At 44.7% G+C, this 13,470-nt stretch overlaps 2 protein-coding genes across 2 annotated transcripts; one reads left to right on the plus strand and one right to left on the minus strand.

The window, feature by feature from the left end:
• The first annotated feature begins 4,569 nt into the window (after window positions 1-4,569).
• Window positions 4,570-7,559, plus strand: LOC119338305 (DDB1- and CUL4-associated factor 8-like). The gene is made up of 5 exons (XM_037610600.1): window positions 4,570-4,780; window positions 5,333-5,584; window positions 5,676-5,819; window positions 5,930-6,655; window positions 7,136-7,559. The coding sequence occupies exons 1-5, from the start codon at window positions 4,667-4,669 to the stop codon at window positions 7,364-7,366; spliced, it is 1,467 nt and encodes a 488-aa protein (XP_037466497.1). The 5' UTR covers window positions 4,570-4,666; the 3' UTR covers window positions 7,367-7,559.
• A 622-nt stretch (window positions 7,560-8,181) lies between these two features.
• LOC119338314 (tetracycline resistance protein, class A-like) lies at window positions 8,182-13,464 on the minus strand. The gene is made up of 14 exons (XM_037610611.1): window positions 13,284-13,464; window positions 11,387-11,498; window positions 11,178-11,290; window positions 10,931-11,053; window positions 10,652-10,857; window positions 10,061-10,136; window positions 9,770-9,856; window positions 9,578-9,658; window positions 9,445-9,477; window positions 9,307-9,360; window positions 9,168-9,209; window positions 8,976-9,054; window positions 8,749-8,819; window positions 8,182-8,612 (listed from the first exon to the last, which is right to left on the minus strand). The coding sequence occupies exons 1-14, from the start codon at window positions 13,449-13,451 to the stop codon at window positions 8,550-8,552; spliced, it is 1,308 nt and encodes a 435-aa protein (XP_037466508.1). The 5' UTR covers window positions 13,452-13,464; the 3' UTR covers window positions 8,182-8,549.
• Window positions 13,465-13,470: the final 6 nt, after the last annotated feature.

Below are 13,470 nucleotides of genomic sequence, written 5' to 3' on the forward strand. Positions count from 1 at the left end.
AAAAAAAGATGATGGCGTGTAGAAAGAGGACCAAGCTTGCATGTCCATGATGGAGCCCGACGATGATCTTGTCTCTACATTGTATATGTCAAAGAGACCTTTCCACCCACTGACAACGAGGTGTCCATCTTCTAGCGACGTCGAGTAGGTGGATGATATGTTCGTCTCGTCGTATACAATGCTCTCATGTCACCACTACGTTGAGCCTGCATTTGGTCACCACATGTCCTGAGAGTTGCGGTTGCAAAAACATAATGGGTAATAACATATAAGTATATTTATAGTAAGCACTCTATTAAATTTTTAAAAATACATATGGATAATTAGACATTGGAAGCAACACATATACTCCCTCCATGTCGATGTATTAGTCACAATGTAAAAATCAGATAATCTCAAAACTTTTAGGTGGCGCGTGATGCATTAACTAGAGGTAAATGCAGTGGTGGTACATGAAGTTGTTTAGCATGTGCAGTTTGGTGCTTGATGTTGCAAAATACGAAAAAGTGGTGCCAAAACTTGTTTGTGCGAGCACGTACGGTTCAAAACACAGGTGTTGTCGTATCCTGACTCGTGGGGCCCAGTGGCAGCGGCTGGAAGCGGTACGAAGCGGCTGGCGCGTGGCGAGTTTGCAGAAACACCCCCGACCTCATAGCGAATCTCAGAAAAAAAACGCCTGAACCGGCATTTAGCCACTTGTTACCTGAAACACGAATCATGCACACCCGCATCCCTAACCCTTGGAAAATCCCCAATCTCACACTTCTGCCGGCGGCGGCTTTGCGGCGACTATGGCAGGGCCGTGAACCCCTTGAGCGAAGAGGATGGAGGAGGTGGGCGGCGTCGGCGAGCGCAATGTATAGGAGGTGCGGGACCGCTGCAGTCGGGCCTCCCAGGCAGAGATGGCCGGCACCGGCGAGCCATCGTACAAAATTTCGTCGGATGTGTAGTACAACCCCAAAAAAATCCCCGTTGGTGCTCAATCCCTCCTCTATTTCTCTCACTCTCGGTGGTGCCTGTAGATGAATGGGGAAATATTCCTTTTTTAGGATGAAGAGCTCCAGAATTTTGATTTTGGGCTGCGTCAGTGCCAATTTGATCAGAATTTCAATGGAGTGGAGCAATTGGTGGATAAGTGCATCTGCCTGCTAGAACCAGCTCGCCGTGTGTGCAGTGAGGGGTTTGACAGTAGTTGAAGATTTTGGGGGTGTCAATATGAGGTCTGTTGCTGCTCACTGATCATTTTTTTGTTGCTTAACTACTTCATAGTGAAATGTTTTTGCTCACGAGATTATTTGCATAGGATTTCAGGGCTTGTCAGTTTGTTGAGTGGGTGGACAAACCATGGGAGGAGAGGGCAAGAACAGCTATTGGTGAGCCAGCTAGCAAGAATTTGATCCTGGAGAATTTAATCAAGGAGGAGTCCAAGAAGGTTGATGAGAAGGAGAGGCACGGACTGGAGAAGAAGCTAATAAGTAGGATGTACAAAGAGAGGCTGAACTATAGAGATATGATGTTATTGTCTGTTGTGAGATCTTTCAGAGAATATTAAGTGTGTGGTCTTTTTCTTTAATGAGAATGAAGCTTGAATAATTTGTTGTTGGCCATTTCTCTCATATTACAGAGTAAAAAGCATATATAAGCACTTCCTTGGGAGAAATTAAACAAGATCAGTACAAAGAACCTTACTTTTTTGGGAGAAATTAAACAGGTACATATAACATAATTATTTTGGGAGAAATTAAGCAGGTAGAAAGAACAATGTTTTTTGGGAGAAATTAAACAGGTACAGAATAGTACAATTTTTTATGTTGCTAGAACAACATACAGTGCACTATGCTTATTGCGAGAAGCACATACAGAAGTAAATAACATGTACAAGCAGGTTATATCCATTTTGCAAAGGAATAGCATCGGAGATGAATTTAGTGCGTCATACATGACAACAATAGTGCATTAACAAAATGAAAAGGTTCAACAACACAAAATAGAAGATTCAGTAGACAGTATTCAGTACATAGGTAGTTCATTCATGAACTTAGTGCATCACTTAAAATGCTTCAGGTGTTGGTCATCTACCTGAACTACAATGAGAGGGAATCATGCCAATCATCATCTTGAGGTGCATTCTGTGTGAACACAACCTCTTCCTCTGCTTGGACATAATTTTGTGCTCGTGAAGTTTCTGTTCCTACAACATTATCCCTCTCATCTCCAAAAAGGGGGTTGTAGAAGCCAGGAGCTGCTGCTCTTGCTCCTCTAGCAGTAGTTGTATCTGCTCCTCTTGAAGTTGTTGCATTTGCTCCTCCTCTTGTAGCACCTCCCCTTGTGACACCTCCTCTTGTAGCAGCTGCTTTTGCTCCTCTTGTAGCACGTCCTCCCGCAGCACCTCCTCTTGTAGCACCTCCTCTTGCTCCCCTCCCAGCCCCTACTCTTGATCCTCTCCCAACACCTCCTCCCGTTCCTCTTCTTGTTGATTGCTGCCTGCCCCTGGACATAGTTGTAGTCACTCTGGCAGGTGGAATCTCAGCTCTTGCATTTGCAATGAAAGTGGACTCAGGTAGTGGACCAAAGTCCCTGGCAGGTGGATATGTGAACCTCTCCTAATAAATCAAATGACATGATTGTAAGTAAAAAACTAAACAGTAGAAGAATTTGAGTTGTAGTTTCAGTTGACATAATACCTGCTCTTGCATCATGAAAATCATTGACCCAGGAGTTTGAGTTGGATCCAAATTAGCATGCACTGTGTGTGGCATTATGTCCTACATATGGTAAAGAACATGTTATGCAGTGCACTTTTTAGGAAAAAAAATCATAGTGCTAATAGCTTAGAATATTACAGCAAGGATTGATGGATCGTCATAATCTTCTTCTGCTACTTGAGCAACTTCTTCATTTGGAATGTCATTCTCATGCTTGTAATGCCCTTTTTTGTTATGATCAGGTGCTCCACATATGGAACAGTGCATTGTAGATCCATGCTTTGTAAGCTTCAGCCCTCCATGCTTGTCATTTTTCTCTTCTGGATCTTTCTTCCTATTTTTCTTGGGCCTCCCCATAACTTTAGTGTACAGAGGTGGATAGACAATAGTGCCATCAGTCTTGCATGTCTCACTGTACTCTCAGGTTCGTAATAAATATGTAGCTGCTCCTGTGTTGTTATCATCAGTCTTGCGGCTGGTCATTGCATCTAGTGTGTAGACTGACTAGCTTACACTTACAGGTTAAAACTTCTCATGGGTTGTCAGCAGCAGGGAGTTATATTGGCTGAGTTAACACATTGTTGGCCCATAAATAACTATGTACTAAATCTGTCCACATATTCAGATAAGTGAGTCTGTCCGTAAATTCAGAGAACCGAATCTGTCCACAAATTCATATAAGTCTGAACTGTTAAAAATACAGTTAACTCATGCAAGCCATACATTCAGTTATGTGCAGAGGTAAATCAACAATAAATTGATGTATGAGTTAACACATTGTTGCCCATTCCAACTAAATTTACATCTCCACGCCCTATTTGAGTTAACACATTGTTGTACATATGTTCCTCCTATCGGTCTTTAATAAAATCAGATGGAAAAGGAACCACCTCCAAACCCCCTGTTAAACCCTATAATGAATCTGCTCTTTTGCCCATCTAATCCTTCATGGATGAACGGATACTCAAATCACAACACACATTAAACGTACATGTAAAATTAGATTACCACGTCATGATCGTTACCATTTTAGCCCTAACCTAAACAGGGTCAGAGAGGCGTGAGAGACAGCACATACGAGAGAAACATAGGAGAAAGAAACTCACCATAGTGTGGCGCGTCCTCGCCGGGCAGCTGACGCCGAGGCTCGCCCGTCATCGCCGCCACCCACCGTGTAGTCCGTGCTCGATTGCCGCCACGTCCGTCGCCGCCTCGAGTTGATCGGGAAAAGAAGGAAAGAAAGAAGGCATACGAACAGGAGATCCCAGAAACAACTGCCTTCTCCCGCTGGTTTAGGCGTTTTTTTTCTGAGATTCGCTATGAGGTTGAGGGTGTTTCTGCAAACTCGCCACGCGCCAGCCGCTTCGTACCGCTTCCGGCCGCTGCCACTGGGCCCCGCGAGTCGGGATACGGCAGCACCTGTATTTTGAACCGTACGTGCTCGCATAAACAAGTTTTGGCACCACTTTTTCGTATTTTGCAACATCAAGCACCAAACTGCACATGCTAAACAACTTTATGTACCACCACTGCACTTATCTCCATTAACTATCCATCTTAGGTGTGATGCATTAACTACCCCACCTTCCCTGTTTTCTGTCACGAACAAAGAAATCAATCAATAAAAGACGTGGGACGTGTATGTATCTAGTGACTTGAGACTACTTAGCACAACATAAAGTGGTCAATTCTTTCCATGCAATGATATAACTAGAAATAAACATCAAGTTCTTTCAATTTTTCCCGATCGCAGTGCACAACCTAAAATAACTAATGCACCGGTGCGGAGGGTGTAAACGATCCGGTCTCCGCGACACGTGTGCCTGTGTACAGCGGTTAACCTCTGGTAGCATCCACAATCTGCTGTTCGCTGTGTGTCTCCTCCCTCTCTTGCTCGCCCGCTCGCGTTCACCACGAAGCGCAATCGCAGCACTTCGCCTCGTCGCTCGGAGCACCGCGCCATGCGCCGCCCATGGAAGCACCCCACCGCGCGCCACGGCGCCGCCGAGCTCTGCTTCCGCGAGGTCGGCGACCTCCTCCCCCGCCGCTTCGCTCGCCGCGCCGCCGCATCCGAGGTCCCCCTCCCTCCCTCATCCACTCCGCTTCCCTCCCCCCAATCGTGCTTCGATCGATCCATCAGGGGTGCGGGTCAGCATAGGTACTAGCCAGCCATGTGCCATCGGCCAGCTGTGGGTCGTGCTGCGGAGTGTTCGGGTCGTGGTCTTCTTGCCGTTTTAACTGAGATTTAGTGTTGGGTGAGATTGGACCACTGCTGATGTTAGCCCACGCAAATTGGCTTCTCGAATTAGTGCTTGGGGATCACAGTCATGTAGGAGTATTATTTTGGTCATTGATTGCTCCTTACATTGGACTATATGACATGGGTTGTGATGATCGGGGAATGAGGTAATAATGGTATTTTAATACTATGTGACAGAATCTTTGAAATGCAGGGCGGTATCTTGACCTCGTGATTTGGCAATCAAAAGGATCTGATTGAATAGCTTGACCTGAATCCTGAACTGCTCATTAGCTTCTTCCTTATCAAGTACTAGCAAATAGACTGAATGTGTAATGTATGGATTTATTTTATGCTGTTACTTGCTAATGTAAGTGCTGTCATACAGGAGCTCGTAATGCGCCTCCAGATTCATAGGAAGCTCAACAAGCACACAGGATGCGTGAACACGGTGGGCTTCAATGCCGCTGGTGACACCCTCATATCTGGGTCAGATGATCAGAGGGTAATGCTGTGGGATTGGGACACTGGTGCAGTTAAAATGCAGTTCCATTCGGGCCATGGCGATAATGTATTCCAAGCACGGTTCATGCCTTACACGAATGATCGCACCATCGTCACCTGCGGTGCTGATGGCGAGGTAGATGTGTTAATTTCTCTTTCATATACTTCACATGATGTCTCAGATGGTGATAGTAAGTTCAGAGGTTACAATCTGTTAATTCAATCAGGTGAGAGTTGCCAAGATCCAGGATGGCCGGGATGTGCTTACTTCATTGCTTGGTGAACATGATGGAAGGGCTCACAAGTTGGCTATAGAGCCTGGAAGCCCTTATATTTTCTATAGTTGTGGCGAAGATGGCCATGTCCAACATGTAAGGTCCCAATCCCCAAAACATGCCCTTTCTCACTCTCATGTGTGCACATGCAACATTTTATCTTTGTATCTGACAGCTTGTAGTTAACCATTTTCACTTCTGTGCAGTTTGATTTGAGGACAGATACAGCCACAGAATTATTCATTTGCAGAAAATCTGTGGCTAAATCAGGATACTCCTCTCATGTCCGTCTTAATGCAATCACAATTGATCCACGGAATCCAAATCTTCTTGCAGTTGCGGGAAGCAATTCTTATGCTCGTGTCTACGACACCCGTAAATGCAAGTCGGGTGGATCATCTGATTTCGCTCAGCCATCTGACTGTTATTGTCCACCACATCTTATTGGCAATAAGAATGTTGGAATAACAGGGTTAGCATTCTCTCACCAGAGTGAGTTGCTTGTATCTTACAATGATGAGAATATTTACCTCTTCCCTAAAAATGGAGGGCTGGGACCCGACCCAAAATCATCCGTCAAAATTGGAGGCGGTGAAGGGTCCAACTCAATAGTGTTTGCATCCGGTGAAGATGTTGATCGACCTGCGCCTCAGGTATATGTTGGGCATCGCAATTGTGAGACTGTGAAGGGTGTGACTTTTATTGGGCCAAATCATGAATATGTTGCCAGTGGGTCAGACTGTGGTCGGTTATTTATTTGGAGGAAGAGAGATGGGAAATTTTTACGGGCAATGGAGGGTGATGAATGCATAGTCAATTGTATTGAGCCCCATCCTCATGCTATGACAATTGCAAGCAGTGGAATTGATAATGATGTGAAGCTATGGACTCCCTCTGCCGTTGAACGAGCACAAGTGGTTAATGTTGAGGAGGTAAATCTCCCGGCATTTTATATGGCTCTTATCATCTCAACTTCTAATGGCCTATTATTTTCTATCCTACGTGTAACATTAACTTCATAATTTATAATAAACAAATTCAAGAGCTGACTGATAATTAGTTCTTTACCAAGAAAAAAAATTGTTTAATCTGTAGAAAGAATTTACAAGACTATATATTCTTTCCTCTTGAAAATTCAGAACCCTTCTTTAGCCTTTGAGATGTAAATTCTAGGGTAAATTTGATATATGCCACCACAAACTTTCTAGTTTTGAAATATGCCATTACTATTCTTTGATTTTGAAGCATGCCACTACATCAAAGTTCACAGGCTTTGAAATATGCCATTACTGGACATTAGACAATAATTTACCTTTTCATTCTCATTCGTCTTGGGAAGAAATTTAATTTGTTGGTGTAGATTTTAAGTTGGAACCTTTTGCTTTTATCTTACCATCACATGTATGTTCCAGTTGAAGCCCCGAAAGAGGAAAGCAAAGCTCTGGCAATTTGCCTTGCCGGAGGAATTGGTCTGGCACGTGCTGGCATCACGACGTAGGCAACCAGCGGCTGGAGAAGATTCATCCGAGGATCTTGAAGACAACACAGAATTGCTTAATCTTGTACTGCGAGCTACAAACAGAGATAACTTGTCTGATGAGAGTGATGAGGATGAAGAAACCTCGGATGGCTCTGGAGAATAGAGGCCAATGATCAATTGTCCTTGGGGGATATTGCAAAATTGTGTATATACGATAATAATTACTCCATTTTCATGGATGATAATAGTATTAGTGTGCCTATGTAGCTTGTGATTCTCATCTATGTTAAGATATGTGTGTTTCCAAAAAGGGTACTTTGTTGAGAAATTCGAAATATGGACATAGCGTGCGAGCATCTTCTGAAAATGTGCAACCGAGCAGCTTTGGCGGCACTACTTTTTTAACAGAAAGAAGCAAATACTTTGCAATTACAATTTTTTTTGTGTGGAAAATTGCACCTGTGTTCTTCAATGTCCCGCGCTTGCATGAGTAACCTTGTTTGGTTTGTTTCCACTTTGCTTGCTAAGCATTTTGTTTGATTCATATCCGTTGCTTGTTAAGCTATAATGGTCTGATGAAGAGGATGTTGAAAATTGATATTGATATAAGTTCATCTGTGTTATTTGGTCCAATTTGGAATAATTGCTAGATGTATAGTTTGAAGTTGTTTGTTTCTTTCGAACTTACTTAATATTTCACTGTGCAGCAGATCAACTTGGGTTTACAGAATTGGATGTTAATGCAGTTGTGGAGAAGAAAAAAGAAAAAAAATCCTGCACTAACAGGTCAGTGACCCACATAACTTTATTCCTCTAATTTGAATGTTATGTTTGTTAGGACATAACGTGTGACAGAAAAAATCAATGTAAAACATTTAGTACCATCAATGTGCATCCCATGCAAAAGGTCTGTTTCTTGCACAACGATTGTGCTAACTATGCATACTTGGTTTACTCCAGCCTTACACTCGCAACTAATTAGCTATGTCGAATCAACCTTGTACCTGTAGTGTCAGTTATTGAGTACAATTTACAAACTGAAGCCTGTGGATCTGCTTCTACTTTCGATACTTTACACCACTATTTGCTGCTCTATTGTCAACTGCACAGGATGGAACAGCTAATTTTAATTGACCTTGTACTTGTAGTGTCAATTATCGAATACAATTTACAAACTGAAGCCTGTGGATCTGCTTCTACTTTTGATACTTTACACTGCTATTTGCTGTCCCTACTGCAGAGGATGGAACAGCTACCTTAATTGACCACGGCTATTGATACTGAGTAAGAGTATTAGCATTATAGGCATCTACCATATGTACATCGACATGTATTCAGTAGTTCTTCTATCTGGTATCTGGCTGAACCTCTGCTGGCCTCATATTAATGCTCATTATGAGTGCCACCAACTGCAAGGATGTACAATAGAAGTTCATATATAAAAATCAAGAAATATATACTAAACAAAAAGTGTGCAGTAAGTTTTAAATTCCACAGCACAATATTTTAACCATATTCATAGCAATGTTCAATTAGGGAGCCTACCGTAGCAAATCCAGCACAAGCCAGGCTGAAACCTTTGAAGTTGAAAGGTGTGGTCTCTGATAGGAACCATGCTGTCAAACCAATGGAAAAAAAAACGTTATAGCTAATGACATCTTTGGCTAAGCTTGTGGGAAGTGGCATAGGGATGAAAGAAGTAAGAAGGACATGCTAGACATAATCTGTTGTGAGTTTAGATGTGCTAAGCAAAGATAATGACAGATGCTTACCTGTGAGCGGAGTAAAAACTAGAGGAGATATGACACTTGCAGTTGAGCTGATTCCTGTAATACAGCCTTGAACCATTCCCTAAAATAAACATTGGAAAAGAGAAACTGATTCACAAAGGGTATCTAATATCTTGGTGGAAATAAGCAGCTTCATTTAGTCATGGATTAAATTATGTACATTTAGATTAGTACCTGCTCAGAAGGCCCTACTTTTTTTGATACAATGCTCCTTATCTGTTAAAGAATAGAATCAATAAAAACAAACTATTGACATGGTTACACGAACCGAAAATAAAAGCAAAAGAGGCAATCGCTGATAGATATTACTCACACAAGGGCCGACCAAAATGCTTAGAATCACACAGCTTGCAGCAAGATAAGGGACCTTCAACAAAACATAAAAATTTAGTACGACTAATACCAAAAAATAGCCATCATTCACAAGACCACCATTTGATCAGTTGCATACCCAGAATGACCATGCAATGCTGTATAGGAATCCCTGCAAGATACATGCTAGATCAAATCACATTGGCAAGTTGTTCTTGCAGGAGAATTATATAAGAAAAACTAACAGGACTGTGCCATAACAATGCCCTTACATGCACGCAGCTCCCTGTAAGTGCCACGACAAGTAGCTTCTGCTCACCCAGCTTCGGCGCTAAGAAAGGCATCATGGTCAGCTGCATAGATCATAAATCGTAAACTGCTTTTGCCGCACCAAGTGAAATCGAGCACATAATCGATCATAAATTGAAGACGTTGTAGGTAAACATTGCTAAATGAACTCGTACCTGTGAGAAACTTCCTGTAATGCCAATAATAAGCAACAAATTAGCATACTGGTTCTTGGTATAGTGGAATTGGGCCTTCAGGAAATACTGCATTTGTGATTATATCACAAAAGACACAACAGTTAGAAGCATTTTCAGATATCCATGAAGTATAGTTGAAAAACATGCAAGAGATGGATTGTCCATGATCCCAGCTTATCGAGTTCTTCAAAGAGGAACCTTCGTGTAGAATTTACAGCATTGCAGTTTACATGTATGTTGAAAAGTATTTTGGCGGATAAAATGTAGTACCAGTAATGCAGTTTGCAGGCCTGTTTCGCCAAGGCTGTGGAAAAATGTGACGACCGCTGCTCTTGTGAAAGTTGAGCTGCAAGTGGTTTGCAGGCATTCAGCTGGTAATCCGAGGTTAATGTCTTAGTACATTTTCTTTTCTAAGAATATACTCCCTCCGTTCGGAATTACTTGTCTCGGAAATGGATGTATCTAGAACTAAAATACATCTAGATACATCCATTTTCGCGACAAGTAATTCCGAACGGAGGGAGTAGATAGGAGGAACTAAGCTATCCTTCTTTTTCATAGAAGAGTATATATCTGTGTATTTTTCATTGATAGGTCTGTGGTTTCCACGGCAAGATAATGCACATCATCATGTTGGATGAAAGCTAAAGAAACTCAATTCATTGCTAATCCTTATACACCAAGCGGAAGGAGTTGGTGATGACAGAACTGATGAACTGGGAGTCTTAGCCTGTTTAACAGAAAGAGAAACCCTGTTCGCTTACTTGAACTGTCAAAGGTTAGTACAGTTTCTACTCTCCGTTGAGCCAATGAGCAGGCTAATTTTGCAATCTTTTAAGCTGAGAAAGGCATGCATGTCACCTGCTGGTAAGAAGGGTGGCCATCTCCGACAGCGACGGCGCCTTCCGGAGATGCGGGAGCCTCGGCGACGCCTCCTCGGGGCTAGAGGAGGTAGGGAAGAGCAGGCGCGAGGCCTCCTCGTCGCGCAGCAGCGACGCTCCGCGGTCCGTCTCCTGGACAAAGGCCCTCAGGTACACCGCCGCAGCAACGGACGCCAACGTCGCCACCTGCAGAGCACAAACAGATGAAGAAACAACCTATGTGGCGGATGCAAACGCACGAGGCGCACGTAAAACATACCTGGAACGTAGAGGACACGGAGAGGAAGCGGGCCGCGATGGTGCCGCCTACGAAGCCGGCAGTGCAGACGCCGGAGAACACCCCGAAGGCCGCCGCTCGCCGCCCCTCGGGCACCTTGTCGGCCTGCACGCCACGCAGAGTAAGAGAGAGCAATCCATGCATTGCATTGCATCAAGGTGAGCTCCAGTCATCTATGGAAATATTGGCAAAACTTGAAGTTGGTGAGAGAGGCGATGGAGCTGGTTACCACGTAGGCGAGGGAGAGGCACATCATGGCGCCCTCGGAGACCATCGCCGTCAGTGTCTTGGCGACGTAGAATGCGTAGAAGTATGGCCTCGTCTGGTTAAAAGCCATGATGGCTAGCCGACACGAAAGGAAACCAAAAGGTGGTCAGTATTATTTCCACTTGCAACCTGTGGCTGTGGGTGACGTGAAAGATTAATTTATGAGTTTACCCAGTGGAACGATGGACAAGGTCGCCGGGAGAGCGAGCAGCGCCTTGCGGCCGTACCTGTCGGACAGGTTGCCGATGACCGGCGTGACCACGAGCGCACCCAGCCCGGTGATCTGCAGCAATTTTTATACAGGTGAGAATGAATTGCCACCGGCCCGCACCCACAGTGTCGCTTGTACTGCTGCTTTTAGCACGCCGGCTTCTGCTTGTCCCGTGGCGCCCACTCGCTGATTCTTGTACTGCTAGAGCGACCCGTCATCGGTGCAAGTTAACGTCAAAAAATAAAGATCAGGGGCACGCGTCGCTGATGGACACTACTACTACCACATAGCACGACACAGTCTAGCAAGTTTTCTGGTGCTGGTAACTGCGGGAGTGCGGGCCACAGTAGCCACTCACATTTTCAGTGCCGTCACATGCACCACATTCGCAAGTTGTGCGACGTGTAGCCCCGTGTCTCGTTTTCTCCCTCCGCTTTTTGGGCAAAGCCTTCACGAAGAAGAAAAAAGAGAAAAAAAAGGGCTAAAGAATGAGGTCTGCTTGGGTTAGTTTCCCTGTCTATCTGTTTATGAGATGACACTGGTAGTAGTAGTCGTAGCGGTGGTAGTCACAGTTCCGACGAAAAGTCCATTCTGCACCCGAGCTCATATGCTCCCGCATGAACAGTAAAATCGAAAAAAATCAAAAAAAATTTAAAAAATTCCAATTTTTTTTTGAGACAAACATTGACAAAAGTTCTAAGTGCATGCAAAAATTCGTCATGAAATCATATTCCTAGAAGGCGTGGCAAAAAAAAACAAATTCAGTGCTCCAAAATGCGTTTGAAAGTAGCTTTTTCAGAGTATTATTTTTGTTTTTTTGCCATGCCTTCTAGGAATGTGATTTCATGACGAATTTTTGCAGGCACTTAGAACTTTTGTCAATGTTTCACTCAAAAAAATTGAAATTTTTTAATTTTTTTTGATTTTACTGTTCATGCGGGAGCATATGAGCTCGGGTGCAAATTAGCCACGTCCCAGTTCCGACGACTTTTCTTGTGTCTCAACTCTCAACCATACTACTACTACTACTACTTGGGAAGCAATGCTCCTAGCTTTTGACGCCAGGGAGAGCTGCAAGATCTACTCATAAAAGTGTATCGTCGGGTTACCTCAAGAAAAGGAGAGCGTGGTCGGTGCGGGGGTGCGACATTTACGATGGTTGGCCGCGGACAAAAGCGAGATCTCGCGGGTGCGTAGTCGTATCGCCGTGTGACGCACCGGCCACACCGATCGCACCCAGGACGAGACAGTGGACTGCTAGCTCAAAGTCAGGGCGACCGCCCGACGCGACGGCGAGAGACCCGTCACCGTTCACCGCGGCGACGGACGGTGCCGCATATGACGAAAGCAAACTTGTTGCATTCAATGGCTCACGGAAATTCTAGGCCGGTTTTCCTAGGAATCGGGGAGGTTTCCCAAGTTCCAGACGGTGGCCAGAAGCAACTATTCCACACACATGGGACTGTGGTGGAGGTTAGCTTCATCTGATGGTGGAGGCTAACTAGAAGCAAAGGCAGGAAGCGTGCGTGGTGGTGCTTCCACTCTCTCCCTGTCCCTTCATGCCATCCCCGTGTTCCTTCCTACAGTCTCACCAGCCTCACGTGCGAGAACACAGGAAGAAAAAGCCAACGAATATAGCAAACATACAGGATACGGCCACACCACATTGATCCGATATTTCCTAGCAAAAGGGAGGTAGCAGGCAAGCAGCGGCTCGGCGCCTGGCAAGCACGCGGGAGCTAAAATCTAGCTGGATCACCTGGACTCGGCTGAAGCCTAGCTCAAAAAGCTGCATGCGTATACGAGGAACCAAGAAACGGATGCGGAGAGGTGCACGCATGGGATGCGAGTACGTACGGCTTGCTGCAGGCCGGTGAGGTAGATGGCGAGGGAGCACTGGTCTTGGCCGGGGCAGAGCGCCGCCATCGTCACGTCGGTGATCACTGGCGCCACCATGAAGGCGCCCACGCAGAAGAGGAAGGCGAACACCAGCAGGTGCCCCAGCTCCGCCGCGGCCTCCTTCATCTTCAGCTTTACCAATGGA

Source organism: Triticum dicoccoides, chromosome 1B (genome assembly GCF_002162155.2).
Source record: "Triticum dicoccoides isolate Atlit2015 ecotype Zavitan chromosome 1B, WEW_v2.0, whole genome shotgun sequence".
NCBI lineage: Eukaryota > Viridiplantae > Streptophyta > Magnoliopsida > Poales > Poaceae > Triticum > Triticum dicoccoides.

Coding starts and splice junctions, on each gene's coding strand:
- LOC119338305 (XM_037610600.1), top strand. CDS start 4,667: ATGCGCCGCCCATGGAAGCACCCCACCGCGCGCCACGGCGCCGCCGAG. Junction 4,781..5,332: donor GCCGCGCCGCCGCATCCGAG/GTCCCCCTCCCT, acceptor GCTGTCATACAG/GAGCTCGTAATGCGCCTCCA. Junction 5,820..5,929: donor AAGATGGCCATGTCCAACAT/GTAAGGTCCCAA, acceptor ACTTCTGTGCAG/TTTGATTTGAGGACAGATAC.
- LOC119338314 (XM_037610611.1), bottom strand. CDS start 13,451: ATGAAGGAGGCCGCGGCGGAGCTGGGGCACCTGCTGGTGTTCGCCTTC. Junction 9,659..9,769: donor TTACAGGAAGTTTCTCACAG/GTACGAGTTCAT, acceptor TGATCTATGCAG/CTGACCATGATGCCTTTCTT. Junction 9,210..9,306: donor GCATTTTGGTCGGCCCTTGT/GTGAGTAATATC, acceptor ATTCTTTAACAG/ATAAGGAGCATTGTATCAAA.